General features: G+C 32.8%; 1 protein-coding gene across 2 annotated transcripts in view; it reads right to left on the reverse strand.

The window, feature by feature from the left end:
- Positions 1 to 3428: 3428 nt before the first annotated feature.
- The window catches only part of LOC145258327 (unconventional myosin-XV-like), a 597738-nt gene continuing 578424 nt past the window's right edge, over positions 3429 to 22742 (reverse strand). For both annotated transcript variants that reach the window (XM_080116477.1, XM_080116478.1), the window contains exons 58-62: positions 17184 to 17320; positions 14084 to 14133; positions 11700 to 11777; positions 8896 to 9027; positions 3429 to 3705 (exon numbers count right to left, since the gene is read on the reverse strand). In XM_080116477.1, the coding sequence (XP_079972603.1) occupies positions 3607 to 3705; positions 8896 to 9027; positions 11700 to 11777; positions 14084 to 14133; positions 17184 to 17320 (496 nt within the window). In that variant the 3' untranslated portion in view covers positions 3429 to 3606. The remainder of the gene's footprint in view (positions 3706 to 8895; positions 9028 to 11699; positions 11778 to 14083; positions 14134 to 17183; positions 17321 to 22742) is intronic.

Genomic DNA, 22742 nt, shown 5'->3' on the forward strand with positions numbered 1-22742 from the left:
AATTCATGTGTATATGTATAATCATACATGTGTGTGTGTGTGTATATATATATATATATATGTGTGTATTTTTTATACAATATTTTACATGTAGGATGTTCTTACTTGGGTCAGGTGGTGTATCCATGATGTTATATTTCGGGATGTCTTCCCTTCGTCAGGTGTGTGTTTAATTTTCAAACGTGCAAAGCTTCAAACAAACTACTGTAACTTGTTATCACATAATAACAGGTTAAAGTAGTTTGCTTGTGTGTAAGTATAAAAAATTAATACTAAAAGTGTATATGTTGACATCTATTTTCTATTTCTTATTTGGCAACATGTAGTTTGTTTTAAAAGAACATAATTTCGACCGTACCTATGGTCTTCGTCAGTGTATGTATGCATGTAAATATATATATATATTAAAATAAAATATTTATATATTAAATAGGGATATATTATTATATTTAATATATTAGATAGGGATTAGAAATGTGTTCTTATATGCATAAATAGTGTATTTCACCGTCTGAAGAGAGGCTATTTTTAGAATATTTTGAATGAGATAAAATTTGAAATTGCCCGAATAGTAACCGAACATGAAAATACACTATATGATGCTCTCATTTTTTATTTTAATGTCTTGATTTTGTGAAAATATTATTTGCATGCTTGATTATAAAAACTGATAATCTTGAAGTTTAATAATTGAGTCAATTAATTTTTACTTTAATTTTTATTGGTATATGAACATTACCGAATTTTGATATATTAAAAGTTTTTGTTAAAAAAGAATTAATAAGGTATATATATATATATGGGAGACTGGTTTAGCCAAACGAAAGAGCTATGATACAGCGAAAAGTCCGTCTGTGGATGACTATATAAAAGCTCCCCCCAATTCTCGGGTTGAGCACTCTGGATAATGATATTTTATGCAACTACTTTAGCATAATGCAAAGCTCTTTGTGAACATGGCGACCGATGCTTGTATAAAAGCGATGTTAGATATCAATGCCAACGGTGCTGGTCCCGATGAGTCATCGAATCTTCTTAATTGTAAAAAAAAAAAATAAATAAATAATAAAGACATTGTCACTGGCATTTGACAATATTTTTATATATATGTGCTCTGTTATTAAAAGGTAAAATTTATTGAGCTTTTACTTTTCAAAGTTTTGAATATTTATTTTACAACATGTTTTTACACACACACATATGTATGTGTGTGTGTGATTATGAAAGAGTAGAGTTATTAGGTTTTCCTTTTTTCCATATTTAATCTGTATATATATATATATATATATTTTATCCAAAGGTTTAATATATTAAAATATACTATGTCAGGCATGAGGAAATGGTTTAAAACAAAACATGGCGAGGTGGATCGCACTGCTTGCTAACGTTAATAGCGGGATGAAGATCTATTTAGATATGTATTAACTTTTGTATTTCTTTCAACATGTCTAATGAAATGCCAATCTGGAAGATTTTTGAACAACATAAGGTTTAATATTATCCGAATGGTGTCGAAACAGTTGTAACATTACTAGAAAATACACAATATGATGCAAACATTTTTTAAAACTTGGTATTTTGGTTTGGAAATATATATATATATATATAAACTAACTATATATATATATATATATATATATATATATATATATATATAAGAAAACTAATTAAGTACTTACTACATTTGTCTTTATGACATTTCATTTCATGATATTGTGTGATATATATATATATATATATATATATATATAGTTAGTTTATTAGTAATGGAATGAATATATATTTTTTATGTCAATAGCTTATAATTATAAATAACCCTGTTCTTTAAAATAAAAAAAGCACTGAAAAAATACATGTATGTGTATATATATATATATATATATATTCAAATATAGTGTGTTTATGTATATTATAGGGGTGCAAAAGTTGATGTGTAGTTGAAAAAGGAGGTATAGAGACCCATTATTCAGCACAAAACCGTCAAATCAAATCATGGCAAAATGTACGACACAATGTTAATGTCAATGTACGACACAATATTAAAACAGCTGCCTCTACTTTCAGCAAAATGGAGCACGCTCCACGTGTGTGTACTGTTTCAGGAAGAATTTCCAAACAGACGAATTGGATGCTCAGAAAGGGCTGACATGCTTATAACAGGTAGAGCTTTCGCATGTAAGACACAAACTATTGACATGCTTAACAGGGATTTGGATGCCGATAAAATTCAATATGGCATAATGAAAAAATATAAAGGTAACTGCAGCTTCTCTTCCAATTTTCGGGTTTTCATCATGTCAAATCACATTTTAATTTCTTTTGACGGATTGATTGTTGCTATTTCTTCTGATGAGTTAAGGGCATAATAGATTCCCTGTTTGGCATAATAATTAAGTGATTGATTTTGTGCTACAAAACAGATACTGTCAAGAATTGTATAAATCAACTGATTTTAAGGAATAAACTATAAGATGGTCAACATCATGAATTTTGGAATATAAATTTTTGTCATTTATTCTATATATTGCTCTGTAATTACATTGAGCTTCTTATATAAGGATTGATATATAAGAAAATATATATGTATATATTTTTTTCATTGGTTAATTATTTTAATAACTTTATAAACATTTCAGGATGTTACTACTATTGACAAAGTTTATTTTATTAATAATAGTTTTTTTTTTTAGTTTTTACTAGTAATGTTTCTAGTATTTAAAGTTTTTTTTTTCTCTTCAAATATAGATGTGTTGTCAACTAAAATCTCCCTAAATTGGGAAAAAGGAAAGAATGGTGTATTAGTCAGGTGGTTAAATATAGCAGTGTTTTCCACCATTTTGTCAAGGAGATTATCCATGCATCAAAAACATCCTTTTCCTTGCCCCAACTTAAGTAGATTTTATTTGATAACACATCTGTACTTAGATTGACTAAACAAAAAATTGAAATACTAGTAGCATTACTAATAAAAACTAAAAAAAAAAAAAAAAAAATACTATTAATAAAATAAACTTCAACAATAGTAACATCTTGAAACGTTTGCAAAATTATTCAAATAATTAACCAATGAAAATATATATATTTTTATTAGGGGACGGTCTAGGTTGTGGGCTCAAACTCAACTGTTTCAGCTCACTGGATATTAGACACTCCAAGAGTTGTAATATCCAGAGCAATTATAAATTGAAATAGTTTCCAACAAAAAACAACATCTTGTATCAATCAAAAAAAAAATAGTTTGCTTTTTAAATGATTCAAACTTTGTAATTTATTTGATTGTGTAGCCGTGAAGAAAGAGCTGTTATTTTTTAATCAAAACCAATTTTGATTGTTCTTGTTGGAATGTACATGAGTGCATGTGTAGATTTGTGCGTGTGTGTATATATTTATAGAGAGATGTGTGCATGTATGTATGTATGTATATAATATATATATATAGAGAGAGAGAGTGTGTGTGTGTGTATATATATATAATATAACAAATGTTTTTTATGGTAGTCTTTTCCTGAATCCGATTGTTTTTTGTTTTTTTTTAATTATTTATATTTTTTTTCCAACTTCTCTCATTGTTTTTTTTGTACACCTCATCTACACCATTTGTGTGAATCAGTTATACAACGGCGTTAGTGTTGCGTTATTCTCTCGTTTCCTGTGCCGGTTGATCACATGAATATATTGGCCAATCAGCGTCGAGATGTCGGAACACTGAAAGAATAATAGAAAAAAAAAAAATATCAAGTCTGGTGCAAGGACATTATCGGGAAGAAAGGTATGTCAAATTGCTGTCAACAAGATAACGACTTCCAATCTGTTGCATTGGAAAGAATCCCCCATGCGACAAATTCCGTTAACAATTTGTTCATGCTCTAGTGATATCATGGATATTCTCCCGCCCCCCCCCCCCAAAAACAGAAAAAAGAGTTTTGCCACCACCTTTTGGAGGCGCTGGAGTGTTCTCTTTGGGGCACAGTGCCTAGGCAAGATATTAGGGGTATAGGTTATTACCCATAGAGCAGGTCCCTCCCCTCTCCAAGTCTTCAATGTTATCCAAGGGAAAGACAGGGGCCATGCAGCTTGGGTAATAATGATGTCGCAGGAGTTGCCAGAGCTTGGGATTGACTCACGAAGTCTCACTCCTAATGCATGAACTATGTGACACAGCGGTTGTTTGAAATTAGAATTTTCCATCTCCAAGATGGTTGGTCTGTCAAGCACTATCTACCTCTATCAGCTGTTTGCCTGATGTATTCCTTCCTGTCAGCAAAACAGGTCTGCCAGGCTTAATGACTAAGCCACACATGAAGGCCAGGAGTAGGACTAGATTGTCAGAAGCTATAAATTTTAGCATGCCTTGGGAGTATTTTTTTAGGAGAGTGGGAGCTCGTCCCCTACTTCCACCTCTGCCAATATGGCAACCATTGAACCCAGAAAAAAAGAATATGAACTATATATAAAAAAAAGAGGAAATAGTTGATTATCAGAACAAAAATTTATATCAATATGACATAGATACTTCTGCAGTTTATGGACCGTGCTGAAGTAATAACGTCATTACTTAGAAACTCATTCTTAGCATGTGGAGAGAGGGGTCTTTATAAACTATTCTGTACTTTCACTTAATAATTTAATAAACAAAAAAACCCTAAAAATTTGAAATGAACATGAAAATCGTATCTAAGAATCTAAAAAGATAGTATGGTTCGTAAACTGCAGAAGTATCATTGTGATACTGCATATGCCCCCCCCCACCTCAAGTGTTAGGAAATGATTAAAAAGAGGAAAAACTATAACAAAAAGAGGCATGGGAAATGAGGTTAATAGAAAGACAATAGGGGATAGGTGGTTCACCAAAGACAAAGGTGATCGAAAATAGGATTGTTCATCAAGGTGTGGCAGTGACGTGGACAAAGAAACAGATATAGAGGTCAATATATTTGGAGTTTAATTAACAGACAGTTTAGAATTGAAAGTGAGTTTTGCGACAGTTGACAGCAGTAGATTGAGACAGTTTTGACGAACTGGAGATGAGCCGACTTTGCCTGATTGACAGTGTTGGCATCGAAAGATAACTAAGAGGGGGACGTTAATGTTTGGAAGATCGTTTCCCACAATGGTGTCACACACACACACACACCCAGCATACAACTGATATTTATAAGATGGAAACTAGATACTTCCTTCCAAATCATTTTCTTATGTTCAACTTTCCCACTGCTATCCGGTCACCAAGAAAGTTATTAGGTTGATGCAAAAATAATGTCGTTTTTATCAGATATATGTAAAAAAAAACGACAACCTAATAAGTAAGTAAATGTCATGACGTCATTGGTCTGTGAAACTCTGCTTTTATTATTATTATTGCTATATTGTGATACTGTCGATGTCCAACCCCCAAAGGATTAGGAAGTATAAAATAAACAAAACAAAGAAAAACTATAATGAAAAGAAGAAACAAGTGAAACATGCATGGTCAAGTGCACAATGAACGAGGCATAAAAAAACTAAGTTCAGCATTTACTCCCCCCCCCCCATTTAGCCCCAAAAGTCGCTGAGGGAAATCCTGGTGAAAATGAACAAACAGTGCAATTTTAGGTCTTAACATATGTAAATTTGAGTTCTGCATCATGCAAAAAAAGAAATGACAAAGTCCACAATTTGCCCCCCCCCCCATTTAGCCCCAAAAGTCCTCAACATATTTAAATTTGAGTTCAGCACCATACAAAACTGCTAAATAGACATACACAGAAAATTTTGGACAAATATGGTAAATAGTCCCAAAAACGGAGTGTTTTTATTAGCTCTAAAAGAGCCCCTGGGGCACACCCAAGAGTTATCGCGAAGTATAGACAAACAAAATTATATAGAAATCAGTTAGTTACAACTTTTCAGAAAGTTTTATAAAAATCCAAGGCATCAATTTTTTTTAATAAGCACAAAAGTGTCAATTTTATCTATTTTAACCCAAAAGGCACCCCTAGGGGCAACCGTAATTTTCCCGAAAAATCCGTTCTGTTACTTTTTTTTACTTATATCATGTTTAATGTTTGTGCGAAATTTCAAAAAATTCCAAGCTATAGTTATTGAGAAAAGTGCGAACGGACAAGGGTGAATTTACAGGTCCACCCTCCTTTTGTCGGGGGGACCAATAATAAGCAAAACATAAATATAGGAAGTGAGATTAGTAGAAAGATCATGGAGAGAAAGCTGTTCATCAAGGCACACAAAGGAGAGCTGAAATAGGATTGTTAATCAAGATGTGGCAGTGATTGGGACAAAAGGACTGAACAATAGAGGTCAGTATATTTAGGGTTTACGGACAGTTGTGAGAGTGAGTTTTGCAACAGTTTACAACAGTCTTGAGTTGATGAAAGTTGAGGACAGTTTTCAGTTTGGGACAGTTAAACGCAGATTGTGGCTCAGAGCAGATTGGAAGATCAAATATGGTCTCGACTGAAGACTGGTATGATTTTTAGGTTGTGATACTGTCGAGCTCCAACCCCCAAAGTATTAGGAAGTAAAAAACAAAAAAACAAGGAACAACTATAATGAAAACTGGAAATAAGTTTTTATTGAGTTTATGGATGGTATTTGGGGGGGGGGGGACACCAGATTTTTTTTCTACTTTTTTATTATTAATAAAATATTAAAATTAATTAAATAATTTGGGTGTAAATGTATCTTTGCTATTTTTTTACTCATATTTATTGGGTAAACAAGTCAGCCATTTTAAGGTTTTGTTAATAGTTAAAAAAAAAAAAAAGTCTGAATTAGTTCATGACTCTTCAATATTTGAAAGGAATTTTGAAGTCTTTAAACAGTCGAATAGAAAGCCATTTCTCAGCAAATCCTCGTTCAATTAGAAAAACTGAAAGTGTTTGATGCCTAATAACTTCATAAATCTACCTATATATCTATAAAAGTGAAATTGTCTGTGTCTGTGTGTACATTTCCCTACAAAACTACTCTATCTATTTTCAGTCTACAGACTCGAGAGTTGATATATAAGGGGTATTAAGATTTGGAAAAATCGATTTATCAGTTTTTGGCCAGAAATTTGTCTGTTAAGGGGTCAAAGTTTGACGATTTGACCTTTGAAAACTCTACCAAACTCCTCCGCCAATTTTGGCTCTAAACACTTGAAATTTTAGATGTAGGTTACTTGCACATAAATGAAATTAAAAAGTTTGACCTGAGCTCAAAACAATGTGTTTAAGGGTCAAAATCGGTCAAAGTTAAAAACAAATTGACCTCTGCGGTCTCTATGAAATTACTTGGCCAATTTTTGGTCTAACGATTCAAAATTTTACATAAAGTGTATTCAGACATAGGGCAAGCTTTTTAATAGGATTTGGGCCAAAAATTTGGCTGGTAAGGGGTCAAAGTTAAGATTTTTACCTTTGTGGTATCTAGCAAACTATTCAGCAAATTATGGATCTGAACATTTGAAATTTTACATAAAGTATATTCAGACATGCAGCAAACTTTTGAATCAGTTTTTAGGCGAAAATTTGGCTGCCAAGAGGTCAAAGTTGGAAGAGTTGACCTTTGCAGACTCTATCAAATTCCTCCGCCAATTTTGGGTCTAAATACTTGAAATTTTAGATGTAGGTTGCCTGGACATGAGTCAAATATATATATATATATATATGCACATAAAGTTATGAACAGTATATAGGGCCCGAGCAAAGCTGGGATGAACTGCTAGTAGAGATTAAAATAATACCATCACAAAATAATTAAATTTAGCTTTCAAAAATAAAATTTTAAATATAAAGACTCCCAGGCAACATCGGATAGCTATAGCAGTATATAATGAAGGAAAGTTAATTGATTTCCTGGTACTTATGCAGTATTCATTATTGAAGTGGTGTCCTTTCTGGTACAGACATAGACAGCTATGACTCTCCATCTATCTCTCTCCCTCGAGGCATTCATGAACTTATTGTATACTGTAGGCCTTCTGAGTTTTCTTTTTCACTAAAAATAGTGAATTTCTCTTTTAGGGAGGAGAAAAATTTCACATTATTCATTTTATTTTTTTAGGTTTTTTAATACCATTTGATAACCCTGTTTATTTTATAAGTCCTCGCGCTAAAGAGCAGGATACAAAATGTTTTAAATAATAATAGAATAACAAAGACTTTCGCTGACGAGGACTACTATTGACCATAACCAGTTATACAGTCCTTTTGAAATTTTCATCTCTATTTTTCTCGTTATGTACTGAATATTTGTTAATAAACCCTTTATGAAATATGTTCCTGATTAAATTTTAAAGATTTTCTAATCTGAAAGAAGTTTAAAAAAATTTAATCTAAAAAAGTTATTTTAAAGTTTTTGTTAAAAAAAATCCAGATTTTCTCATTATTCAGACATGTATTACAAAGAGGGGGTTATAAAAATGAGTTGTGGTGTGAGAAGAAATACAAACTGAAATAGAGAGAAGGAGAGTTTTAAAATATAATCTTAAAAAGATAAGATACAAGTTAGAAAAGCATTTCATCCAAGGCATGAAAATTGTTAAACAAAATGTTTTTACTATAGGTTTGAAAAATAAAGGTACAAGATTCAATTTGAAATTTATTTATATTCAAAGTACACTTTTATAAATTTTACAAAGTAAGGTATAAAAATTTAATTTAAATTGAATCAAAAAATTACCTTGGATTTATTTTATGTAATGTACATTTTGTTGCAATTTAAAAACATTATCTTTCATCTAGCAATTAATGATATAGATATAAAATTTTCAATGATTTTTTTTTTTAAAAAGTGCAACATACCTCAATTGAGAAACACGGGTGCCAACTTCCGGTGTGTTTGAAAGCTATTGTCTCCCTTTATGCACTATCCCCTCCCCCCATACACACAAAGAAAGAACAAAACACTTGTTACCTGATCTGTTTCGAACCGGGAGATTCGCTGCGCCATTAAATTGCCAAGTTTCATGTCCAGATAGGTTTTCTCATTCTCTCGATAAAGACGTGTTGATAGAATCTCACCGAATTTATATTTTGCCAATAATTCCTAAGAAAAAAAAAAAAAAAACATTGTTCAAGTCAGTATAACACAATGAGTCAAGCGTCATATAGAACGTATGGTCGCAAAGAAGACTGACGCAAAAATTCAGATTTAAATAAATCTTAGAATAATTGAAAAAGAAAAGGAAAGAATAACCGGGATGAAAATCTAATTTTTATGAGCAAAGAAGAGAAGGCTTAATCTTAAAAATAACTATTGTCTATAGTGCTGGGATGAGGTGATTTTATTATGGATTTCGTTTTTCGGACTCACTTCCTCATCTTCGGTGTTTTTTCCACTACGTTTCAGCCGTATCATCCTTTGGCCTTCTTCAGGTGTATCTCGAACTCAGGAAAAAAAAAAAAACAGTTCCTGAGTTCGAGATACACCTGAAGAAGGCCGAAGGATGATACGGCCGAAACATACTAAAAAAAAACACCAAAGATGAGGAAGTGAGTCCGAAAACCGAAATCCATAATTAAAAATAACTGATCTTTACTATTATAGAAAAGGAACAGTGTGTGTGTGTGAATTCGTTCCTTATGCACTCCAAAATAGCTGGGCCGACTTTTAAAAAAATTTACTACAAATCTACTTTATGTGTCTGGGAGTATTCTTAGGTAGGTTTTGCGTCGGAATACCTCTGATAAGTATCAAAAATCGATAATCGGAAAATCCCATTAAAGAAGGAACAGTCCGATTTTGACCAAAGTTCATACCCTTATACAGCCTAACATCAGAAGTGTATTTTAGAAGTTTTATCACGGCGCAAGCAGAAGGGCCAGATTTATAAAATCAACAGTAAGTTCTTTGATAAGACAGGGGCACATTCAAAATTAATGTTTCTGTTTAGAGTACAATTGAACCATGATAATTAACTCTTGCTTTTTAAACTTTAATTCAAATTTATATATCTATAAAAGTGAGAATGTGTGTGTGTGTGAGGACACTTCTCAACCTATATACTCAACAAATTTTTGATCTACTGACTTGAAATTTGGTATTTTCATCCTGAGAGAAAAAAAAAAAAAAAAGGGTTGCTAAGTGGTAAAAATTGAAAAATTGATACGTGGAGGCTGTCAGATTTTTATGTTTGTCAGCTGTTTCATGAATGCGCATGCGTGAATCGTTCACATGACAGATTCTTTATATAAAGAATAAGTAGGTTTGAAAACACTTTTGAAGATTGTGTCAAGCTAGTCCAATGATTATCGTAGTTGACTCACTTTCTGTAGGTTTTGGTTTCGATCTCAGCTCAAGCATTTTTTTTTTTTTTGTTTACTTACAAGAAGTGAACTATTTAGAAAAAAACATAATACCCTCATGGACATGTCTTGGTTTCTTTCCGTTTTCTTTTTTTTTTTTACTTCATTTTTTTTTTTTTTAAGGAATTTAACGTTACGTTTAATACCTACTGTTTATATTTTAATTAATACAAAATTCTTATTTGTTATAATACTAGCAGGGAGACCTGACGTTGCCTGGGATTGAACGATGATCAACGAATATTTCACACTCCTATATTTTTATTGTCATCGAAATCCGTGAAATCGCCTGGGAAGAAGCTTCACATGCCTTCATGCAATAACTTAGCCCAAAATATGTTATTCTACATTGCACTGTAGAGAACCTACTGTTTTTTAAAAAAAAAAAAACATTAAGAAATTTATGTGCGGGGTTTGAACCTTTAGACGTCATGCAAAAAAAAAAACATGTAAATTTTCAAATCTAATAAAATTCTTTGCAGTTAATGAAAAAAAAAATTTAAGAAATTTAAGTGTGGAGTTTGAACCTACAGACCACGTCACATAAAAAAAATGAAAAAACATGCTATCAACTTACCCACAATAGAATTTTCACGGCCCCTTGTTCTATCATTGTTGCTAAGCGACCACATGGAAAAAATGGCTTTAACAATGATAGATAAATTAAAATAACGGTTTCGATTATCGGTAATTATCGGGGGGGTATTCTGAAACAAAACTTAACTAAGATCACTCCCAAACTTATACACCAAAGTTCTGTAAATTTTAAAGAAAATCTGTTCAGCCTTTTCGGAATGGACTATCACACAGACACACACAAAGTTGCATTTATATAATTGTAGAGATTTATACGTATTTTACGATGAGGCAACGCCAGGCCTCCTATTAGTCATTAATATAAAAATAGTTAAAAAAATCAACAGTAGGTTCTTTACAGTGCAATGTAGACTACAATGTATTGTGAACTACTTATCTATAAAAGGCACTTGGTTATTTCTATGTGTGTTATGCCATCACGGTTACATATGTGTCACTGGCTTTGTTACACATTTTAGGGATTTTTATCCTGGGGCCCACAAAATCAACAGAGATTAGACCATTCCTGTAATGATTCAGTCCCAGTTGATTTTGCAGTAGGTGTAAAAGTTCTGTGCAGTTCTAGGAGGTCCACTCTCCCAGGCTTTGCCTTCTCTCTTTGAGAAGGGGTTAGTTTATTGCTAATCGTCCAAGGCGCCCTGACCGGGGAATGATGACAGGGCTTCTCAGGCACTTTTTACAGGTCAGTGAACCTCCTTTGGGGTGCTAACTTTCCCGATCCCACTTTCCGACCCTGGTGTCATAGTTCATGCAGTGGGAGAAAACTAAATACCATCTCGCACCTACGGTAATACCGCAAATGTTTGTGTTACTCACGTGATTGACCTTGCTGATAATTTGGACCCCGTTTCGGTTTACAGCCAGCCAATACTCTCCAGTTGTTTGTGGAATCGACTGAAAAAAAACAAAAAATGGCATTTTAGAAGTAAAAATATTCGCCACGTTCTGAATGGATATAAAAGAATTATTTAGAAAAAGAAAATCGATAATATCTAATTGATAATAATATCTAATTGATCATAATATCTAATTGATAATGATATCTAATTGATAATAATATCTAAATCTATCAGTGTTGGAACGATTAATCAGAATTAGGAATTAGAAAAACCTTAACTTTTCGGGGTATCGGAATCGGAAATATTTGTGACTATTTTCTGAGGCCAAAAACGATTCTTTTGTTTTTATTTGATTTTGTTTCAAAATCTGGTAGTAATGATAAATTAATATAGATAGAAAAGAATTATTTAGATAAAAAAAATTGATAAATCTATTAATGTTGGGACGATTATTTGGAATCGGAAATCAGAAAAACTTGAACTTTTTGGGTGTATCGGAATCGGTATCAGAAAAATTTATGCCTATTTTCCGATGCTCAAATTATTTTAATTGTTTTTATTTTTATTTGATTTTGTTTCAAACAAAATCTTTCACTGCTGGTAGTAATGGTAAAATAATAAATCGTTCTTGATTTCGGATATATATTTAGATAAAGAAAATTGATAATGTCTAAATCTTTTAGTGTTGGGACGATTAATCAGAAATCAGAAAAATCGAAAAATAATAAATATTTATTGATTTTAAACTAGTTGTAAAACTAAAATTTATAAATCACCCCTTAAAAGTGTGTTTTTATAGCTGAGAAAATATCTGCACATTTAACATGTTTTTTTTTTATGGTAATTGGGGAAAAAATTAACACGTATATAGTTAAATATTTAGAGATATATAAAGAATCAGAATCACTAATTGTATTGGAATCGTCCCATCACTAATATATATATCAAATCTTAGTCATGAATTGAATTTAAAAATTTATGACGTGAAATGTTTGAATTTCAAATCAAAAGATTTTGATTCTTATATGTAAGACAAAGAATACATTTGAAATATTATAACTCCTAATATAACAGGTTTCCATACCAGTTGATTGTTAGATAATTTTATTCTGAAGTATACACACACACACAGACTCCTTCAGTCTTTAACAGACTATGGATACCCGTGAAGGGGTGACTACGCATTAAATTTTTGTGGCAGGAGGTGCGCAATCTCCAACCACACCTCTCTTGAGATGACATTGTTAAATACCAATGGCAAGTGACGTGTACGTACAGGACAACTGGAAACAAATGCAGAGATAAGCGGAGAGCACATATAGAGCCTAGAATTCCCAAATGGTCATCCATCTGGTACTAACCAGGCTCAACGTTGCTTAACTTCAGTGATCTGACGAGAACCAGTGTGTCAATGCGATTATGCTATATATATATATATATATATATATATATAACTACTTCATTTACTCACATAAAATTAATATGCGAAAGTATAGATTTATGCGTAAACTTTAAGTATTTATTTCAGAAGTGCTCAATACGTAGGTAGAGCTAGTTAGTAATTTATAAAATATATATGGCGATTAAGCTACACTGAATATTCAGCGTTTCATCCACTCTAGGATTCGTCAGGCTTATGCGCATAAGCCTGACGAATCCTAGAGTGGATGAAACGCTGAATATTCAATGTAGTTTAATCGCCATATATATTTTATAAATTACTATATATATATATATATATATATATATATAAGTACATAATTGGGAGAAATATTGGCATCCTCCAATCACTTATATATATATTAGTAATGGATGATTGCAATATTTCTCCCGATTATGTACTAAATTTCCGATTTCAATTCTTTATAAACTTCTAAATATTTAAGTATAAATTTGTTATTTTTTCTGATTACGGTAAAAACACCTGTTAGGTTTGCATACATTTTCTCAAACGTGAAAATACATTTGTGGCGGATGATCTATAGATTTCAGTTTTACTGGTTGTTTAAATAATTTAGTATTTTATCATTATTACCAGTAGTTGAAGATTTTGTTTTAAACAAAATCTAATTAGAAAAGGCAAAGGAATCGTTTTTGGCATCGGAAAATATGCACAAATTTTTCTGATTCTGATACCCTCATCAGTTCTGATTTTTCTGATTCCGATTCATAGTCCTCACACTAATATATATATATATATATATATATATTTTAACTTAACCTGTTTATCTGTCTGTTGCAATTTTGCTCAGAAACTACTGGTGACATTTGGATAAAATTTTGTTATGATAGTGTGAGAGGCATAGCACACTATCATTATGAATCCGTAAAAAAAGTAAATAAACAAATAAATGGACGTACCTTTATGTGGAAAAATGTTGAACCAAATAATTCAAACGAGGACAGATGGTCTGAAAAGAAACATTTTTATTATTTCAATTAAAAAGAAAGAAAGAAACATTTTTATTATTTCAATTAAAAAGAAAGAAAGAAACATTTTTATTATTTCAATTAAAAAGAAAGAAAGAAATATTTTTTACGTTTTTAAAAATAACAATATTTGCTTCCATACGAAAAGGGCATTTAAAGAACGGCTTCAAGGACTAAACCTGTTTTCACTTGTGCAGTGTAGCATGCAAGTTGAACGGATGCAGGCATACATCATCAACAGGAATGTAAATCTGTCTTAAGAGGAGTTTTCACACTAAATGATGTAAATACTCCCGATAAACCCAACAAGCAGCAAAATCCCACCCCTACACAGTAGAGATCCTTAGATGAAAGGAAGCTTTCTACTCTAATAGTTTCTTCCCCAGAACTGCTGGACTTTAGAATTCCCTTCTGAGTTCCTGCTTCCCTGACTCTACTGACATGCAGAAGTTCAAGTGTAATGTAATCAGACATCTTGCTGCTCAACTCCCTACATAGTATCCCTGCAACTTATGTTCCTCTACATCAAAGTGGCACTGTGCCTTGTTTAGGGTGAAAATGCAATAAAAAAAAATTGTAGCTTCCAGGAATATTGTCGCTTTCGTCTCAACCTAAGAATCCCGATGTTCTATCTAAAATTCCTAACGTTATATCTAAAAGTCTCAACGTTCTATCAAGAAAATTGCGACCTTCTATCTAAAAGTCTCAACGTTCTATCATCGCGACTTTCTATCTAAAAATCCAAACATTCTATCTAAAAGTCCCACTGTTCTATAAAAAAAATTGTGACGTTTTATAAAAAAAAAAGTCGAAACATTTTCAAGAACAATTATTCTTATTGTCTCTATGGACACACAACGCTCCTTATCCATGAAATTCTTTAGTTGGTCAATCGACTCTAAGGGAGATTATTTAAAGAAAAAGCATTGCCGAGACAGTTTACGAAAATGAAACCCATTAATTAACAAACTTTAATAAAAACGAATACACAAATTTTTGAATAATAATAGCAAAAAGGAATACAAAGGGAAAATATTAATACACGAATATTAAACCTGAACAATTGTAATCAGTTAATCAATTAAAAAAGAGAACAAGTTAATTAACAAACTAAAAATGAAACAATGTTATGTAATAAAATAATTAAACTTATTAATTAACAAACACAAAATCTAAAATAAATAAATTGTAACAATGAAATGATGTCAAAAAAAACAAAAAAAAAACTTGTGTTAATAAAAAACAAAACAAAAAAACTTGTGTTAATTAATAAAAAAAAAACAAAAAAAAACTTGTGTTAATTAATAAAAAAAAACAAAACAAAAAAAAACTTGTGTTAATTAATAAAAAAAAACAAAACAAAAAAAAACTTGTGTTAATTAATAAAAAAAAACAAACAAACTTGTGTTAATAAAAACAAAACAAAAAAAACTTGTGTTAATTAATAAAAAAAAAAAAAACAAAAAAAAACTTGTGTTAATTAATAAAAAAAACAAAACAAAACAAAAACTTGTGTTAATTAATAAAAAAAAAAAAAAATTATATCACATACTAATCCATTAATGCAAGAATTTTTCATTTTCCGCCAAAGAAACTCCATGAGATGAAGGTGGAACATCTCAGTTTTGGTCCCAAACAATTTTCGGATATGCCTTTTGGCATGAGATCCAAAACCAAAAGAGATCAATATGTGATATTTTTTTTTTCTTAAATCAATTTTCGTAAACCGTTTCGGTTTATCTCCTCCTAAAACAAAAACGGCGCTTTTGTTTTGTTTTTTCTTATATAATGGGAGGGGGGATGCGAGGAAAAAATTCTTCTTGAGATTTTTTCCTTCTAAAAAAGGCTTTTTTGCCGTTTAGTAACCTTTTTCCTCCATTTTTATTCTGTGTGTATGTCCAAAGAACAATAAAATACTTTGGTTATAGCGTCAAGGAAGCAAGTGTTACAATTTTTTTTTTTTTAGTATTTTTTAGTTACTTGTTTGAAAATTTTCCTTCTTTTTTTCATATATCTGAAATCCGAATCTTTGTTGCTTTTTCCTTTTCAATTCCATTTAGCAATGCTAAGTGAAACACTGGGGTTTTCTTAAATTTGGATTTTTGCCGTGAATCCTAATTTGCTGGTTGTTCCTATTTACAATGCCTCCCCACGGGACAGAGTTAGACACCAAGGTCGTTTTTTTTTAACGCGGAGAAAAGGAACAAAAATAAAAATTGTCTCAGTCGTGAAGGATTTTCCCTCCACTGACAGAACAAGAAATTGAAGTGCAGCATCTGAAGAACAGATACTACACTTTGATCTCATTTGCTGGTTGTTATGGTCGATGGTTTAAGGAAAAATAAGACAAATTTCGAGTGGATGTTTATATTTGTGGTAAGACATAGTACGTAATCTGGGCAGCGAGATAACTTTCTCTTGCACGTGCTCCGACTCACTCAGTCATTCCCTTTATGGACACTTTCCTTCGCTCTGAGTAGCCGTATTTATAAGGTGTGAAATAAGTCCTTCATATGCAGGTTGCCCAAACTATAAAAAAAAATCGCAACATTCTATCAAGAAATCGTAATGTTTTATCTAAAAATCCTGAAGTTTTATCTAGAAATGCCGAAGTTCTATCTAAAAATTGCGACGTACTATCTAAAAATCGCAACATAATATCTAAAAAATTGCAACGTACTATCTACAAATTGCGATGTTCTATCTAAAATTCGTGACGTACTATCTAAAAATCATAATATTCTATCAAGAAATCGCAATGTTCTATCTAAAAAAATCCTGACGTTCTATCTAAAACTCCAAACGTTCTATAAAAAAAAAAAAATCCCAACATTCTATCTAAAATTCCCAACCTCCTATCTAAAAGTCTCAATGTTCTTTAAAAAAAATCGCAACATTCTATCTAAAAATCCAAACATTCTATCTAAAAATTCTTATGTTCTTTCTAAAATCGTGACGTTCTATAAAAAAAATCGAAACATTTTCACGACTAGTTATTCTTAAATAAGAAAACAAAATATTTTTTACTTACGAATAAATTGAATTTTGCTTGCATGAGGTGTAATCGAATTCTGTTTCATGTATTGGCTGATTTTGTGTAGCCATTGCTGAGGTTTGATTTCTTTCGATTCTAAGAGCGGGTTTGGAAGAATATTCTTCAAGTCTTTCCTGGGAAAACAAAAGAAAATATTTGAAAGACAAATATACAAAATATAAATCTTTATTTTTATGTTAAATGTATGGATTATTTTATTTTTTTTTAGAATCCTGAATATTAGGTTTTAAAAGTAAATAAAATCACTAGATTGGCCACGTGATGTCAAAGACGGTGAACAAAAAAAAAAAAACGTGATGTCTTTGCCGATGCATCCATGGCAAAACCGGAAGTCGCGAATGTCGAAATTAAGCATAGTAAATCGAAAGGAGATGACGACTTGCAAAAATGTCGGCAGAAAAAAACGACCCCTTTTTGTAGAAAACGGGCGAGAAGGAATTAATTTTTTTGGTCAATGTTTCGATATTTGGCATCCGAAACATCAAGCTTCTAAACAATACCAGTTTTGTCACATTCCAATGCGTTTGTCGGAAGTTTTTGCAAGACATACAAACACACACATTTTGCCCTTTATATATATACTAGCGGGGGTACCCGGCGTTGCCCGGGTGTTTGTAGGTGTGTGTGGTGTTAAATAAAAAAGAAACTGGGGGGATGGGTAGGATCGAACCGGAAGCTCTGAGGGGAAGTTTGAAAATAAAATCGGCCAGCCAGAATGAGTTAGTGAAAGATGTTTGAATTTATTTAAGTAAGAACCAAATTGACGGAAGCCATTGAGCGTTACGACGACGTCAATGACCAGGTTTGTTTGTTATAAGCGAAGTAAAAAAAGAAAACAACGTTAAAACTTAAGCGGGAAAAAAAACAAACTAACGTAAGGCAAACGAACGATGAAAACAGAAAACGAACACGTGAAAAATGGTTAAATAAGCCTGTTTCGATATTAAAATTAAAAAAATCGGTGGGTACCCGGGTGTTTTTGGGTGTGTGGTCGGGGGTGGATAAGTGAAGTAAAAAAAAAAAAAACACAGAAAAACAAACGTTACATGAAAAATGGCTTTAAATAACACTGGTTCAATATATAAATTTAAAAAATCGAAAAACAAAAATAAAACACATCAAAAAGTAATCAAAACAAGAATAAGCGAAGTAAAAAAAACACAAAAAAACTAACGTAAGGCAAACGAACGATGTTAAATGTAAAAATCTGAAAAACAAAAACAAAAAAGAAAACAGAAAAACGAACGTTAAAACTTCTGAAAAATAAAAACCAAAGAAAAAAGAACACGTGAAAAATGGCTTAAATAAGCCTGTTTCAATATTAAAATTTAAAAAATCGGTGGGTATCCGGGTGTTTTTGGGTGTGTGTGGTCAGTCGCTGGTTGGGGGGTGTTAATGGAAACCTAAGAATAAGTGAAGTAAAAAAAAAAAAATCCCCCAGAAAAACGAACGTTACGTGAAAAATGGCTTAAATAACCTTGCTTCAATATTAAAATTTAAAAAAAATCGAAAAAAAAAAAGAAGATATCTCACATCACGATTCGAACCCAAAACATTTAGATAATGACTTAACGCTCTAACCAACTGAGCTAACACGGCGCACATGAAATTGTGTCAGTTCTTCAAATATTTAAACTAAATCAGGTTATGACGTCGTCTGACGCATGCGTAGAACCGATCTCGTCATGAGAGGACGGTTTTTGCTGACCCCCCCTGTAGAAAAGTGTTGATTTCAGGGTGAAAACATCAACGTTTTTGGCCAATTTTTCGATATTTGTCGGGCGAAGGATGGGGCTTTCATATGAGACCAAGTTTGTGAAGTTTTGTTCAGTTTGTCAAAAGTTTTTAGCAAACACACAAACATACATACATTTTTTGTTTTTATATATATAGACTAACGGGGGGGGGGTACCCGGCGTTGCCCGGGTGTTTGTAGGTGTGTGTGTGTGTGTGTTGGGGGGGTGATCAAAACAACCCTGTTAAAAAAAAAACCGTTGGCCGGGTGTTTGGAGGTGTAAAAGAAAACGAGAGAAGAGGAATGAAAAGCATCTTAATTTAACGTTTATAAAATGAAATTGACAGGTCACGTGATGTTTGACCTTGAAACATGACGCGGCTGCAAGCCAGTTTTCGCTTGTTTTATACTGTTTTAAAAGTTTTTCTTTTTTTCCAAGGAGTTACCACTAATCAAAGCCCGGAGGCCACCCAAGGATAAGGGTTAATGAGTGTACAGTAGTCAATGGGACGATATCGTAGTAATCGTTAGTAGTGGAAATTTGGTAAATTGGATTACTTAAGGGGAATGGCTCATCAAGAACTTGTTTACATTGGACTTGAAGACGACCACATTGTAGTCAGTTCGAAAGCAGTCAAATGGAAGAAAGTTTCCCAGGAGTGCAGTTCTAAGAAAGAAGCTTTGTTTATGGAATCCACATCTAGGTTTAGGCACAGATAAAGAGTAGGGGAAATTATTGATAGCGGTTTCAGGTAACCGAATGTTTTTCATGAAAGTTTTGCAAAGTAGATTGGAGCTATGACGAACACTTGCCATAAAAATAACGATAGAGCAGAGACAGGCTTGCAACATTTCTTCTGTGCAAAAGAGGTTGCATGGAAGAAAAAAGGGCATTCCCTACTAGGTTATGAAGTCATTTTTGAACTCTGTCAAGGCAAGATAAGAGCTTCTAGCTGCTCCTACCCAGATGTGGCAATAGTACTCCATCTTAGAATGTACTTGGCTCTTATATAAATATATAGGTACTGTTATCTATTCACCAAGGGCAGTTCAAAATGCGTTTTTCCAGTCCATATAATTGTTAACATCTACTTTTGTCACTGGTTCAAGATATATACATGCTGACAGCAAGTAAAACACAACACAGTTGATCTATAAAAAAATATAGTTTTTATTTCACACCGACAAATCAATTTTTGATTATAAGTTATTATTGGTGTTTTGACATTTTTGAAGGCATGTGAGGTTGGTGCGTTGTTGGGTCAGATGTTGGGCGGAGAAGAGATGTGGCAGCCTTGCTTCTCTCTGACCGACTGCTCGCTTTTCTCTTTGTGACGATTTATTTATATAAACATTCTTTTCCCATTGGAATGTTTAATTTTTCTTATTGTCTGTTGCTTCAATCCTTTGATCGATATCCTCTCACATATCTGTGTCAAATTATGCATTCCAATAGACAATGGTAGAAAGTCCAGCATTCTTCACATGGAATCTATTTGCATGTGTGCAACCCATCGAATGGGTCTCTTTTCAGGACCACCTGCCAATTACCTCCCTTTTCTATCCTGCCCTCTTTTTTTTACATTTATATTTTTATTACTTATTGTTATCTCGACAAGGAGGGGGGGGGTTCTCCTCTTACCCTCCACACCTACCGTCACGTAACAAATGCACTTTTTCAAAATGGAATTTATCCCATCATTCCCAAACGTTGGGATATATCTCAACAGTCAATCAGCAGTACCCAGTTACCTAACGTGACCTGCATCGGTTTCGAAAGCCAAATTTACTCATTAGTCATCAGAATTTCCTATTTACCTGACGAGAAAAACAATTCTTTTCTTTCTCACCAGATTTATGCTTTTTCCCTGATTGTGTTAACGTTAACAAATTCTTAATGAACCGCCCCCTTAAGTAACCACTTCATCAAATCTCCACACTAACGTAATTTACTTGCAATAACCCTTATCCCTGAGTGGCTTCCGGGTCTTGATAAGTGGTGACCACTGTGTAAAAAAAAAAAAAAAAATTGTTTTTTTTTTTTTTTTTTTTTTTTTGTGAGTGTTTTTTCCCAGAAAAATCAGGTTTTGCATTAACCCTTTTCAATCTGATAATGTCACTCCAAAAATGTTACAATAAAAAGAAACAAGACAAGGGAAGATAAATATCACATACAAAGAGGTGGGGGTGATGCTCGGGAGAACTGTCAATATCTTGGATTAGTGCTACACTCAGAGGAAGACACCAAAAGATGAAAAGAGCTGGTTCTAGAGGCATATACGAGCTATGAATCCACCTTCAACAGCAGTAATTCTAAACATATATAACTTGTGGGTAAAATAAAGAAAAATGTCCGTGAAATGATCCCTAAATATTTGAAGTTCAATAATGACTTAAAAATAAACTAAAATACTGCTTGAAACCCACGCATTAAATGTCACAATAACATTTATTAACAGTGGTTAATGACACGGACTGACAACCTAGTAGTTCCAAGTTCAAATCAGATTCGTTCCACAGAAATCACTTTCACTTAGAGATGTTGGCAAACTTAACGTGGTCCCTCCTGTAAGTAGCTGATGTCTTTCTAGAAAGAATTCTAACTAGAAAGATATCAGGGAAGCGAATGCCAACAATAATCATGAGTCATACAAAATGAATAATGGTGAGCATCATGGTTGTTTTGCAGAGGAAAATTGTCCTTTTGGACTTTGCAGAATATGATTGAGTTTTGCGAAAAAAAACAGAAAACAAACAAGAATACCAATGCCTGGTGCATTTTAGGTCAGGAAGTCAGGATCTTCAGACAGCCTGATCTGGTAGCAAAAGCTTCAGTTTGTTGATTGTTTTATTTGGTTTGTCTGTCAATCTACTTAATAATGTAATAGAAAAATATCCAATTCATTTTGGGAGAAAATCAAAATAATTATGACCTCAGATGAGGTTTGCCTTTAATGTCTCCATGTGTGGCACGCTAACCAATTGAGCCATTGTGACCAGGTAACTTTGCTACTTAATAATGTAATAGAAAAATGTCCAGAACATGACGTCAACCATTCATGTTTGCTCGGAATCTGGCATGAGACGCTGACCAACGAGCAGACGACTTTCGGATAAATATTAGAAGAGAAAAAAAACAAAAACAAAACAAAAAAAAACGAAAGTAGTTTTTGTATCAAAACTAGCATTTCAGCCCGGCGTTGCCAGGGTGTTTGGAGGTGCATGTTGAGCAAAAAAAAAAAAAAAGCGGTCAATTTTTTTAACTTGACCCCTATTATGACCTCTTAACATTTATTGTTTGGGGCTCAAATCAAGTTATTAAGTTAGATCCATGTCCTAGAAGTGTAAGCCATTTTGAGTTTCAGAACAGTTTCAGATGGTTCGCTGTTACACACAAGTCCTGGGAGGTGACTTGTTTGTAGTAGACAGTTCCACAGAACAAAATATTCTTACCGTGTCAAGACGGAAAAGAACATGTGAAATTGCTCCAGAAAAGGTTTAATATTTATGAAGCAATTCTGGTTTCTGATTGGTTGGTAGCAGAACGTGAATTAATTTGATTCGTCAGTTCTTAGCAGCATCGTTTATAAATAGAATCGTCCGACTGTGTGGGATCATACCCCATTAATCCCATTACAAGTCCATTGTGATGGGATGTGTCTCCTAGCGGCTTTGGCTGCAGGGAGACAGGGTAGTACAAGTCAAGGATTCGTCACTTGACACAGTCCAACAGGTGAGGGGCCGGGAACCGGCCCAGCACCTGTTGGACTGAGGTACACCGCCTGGGTAATACCTAGGAG

Source organism: Euprymna scolopes, chromosome 33 (assembly GCF_053919585.1).
Source record: "Euprymna scolopes isolate OS-2025 chromosome 33, ASM5391958v1, whole genome shotgun sequence".
Lineage (NCBI taxonomy): Eukaryota > Metazoa > Mollusca > Cephalopoda > Sepiida > Sepiolidae > Euprymna > Euprymna scolopes.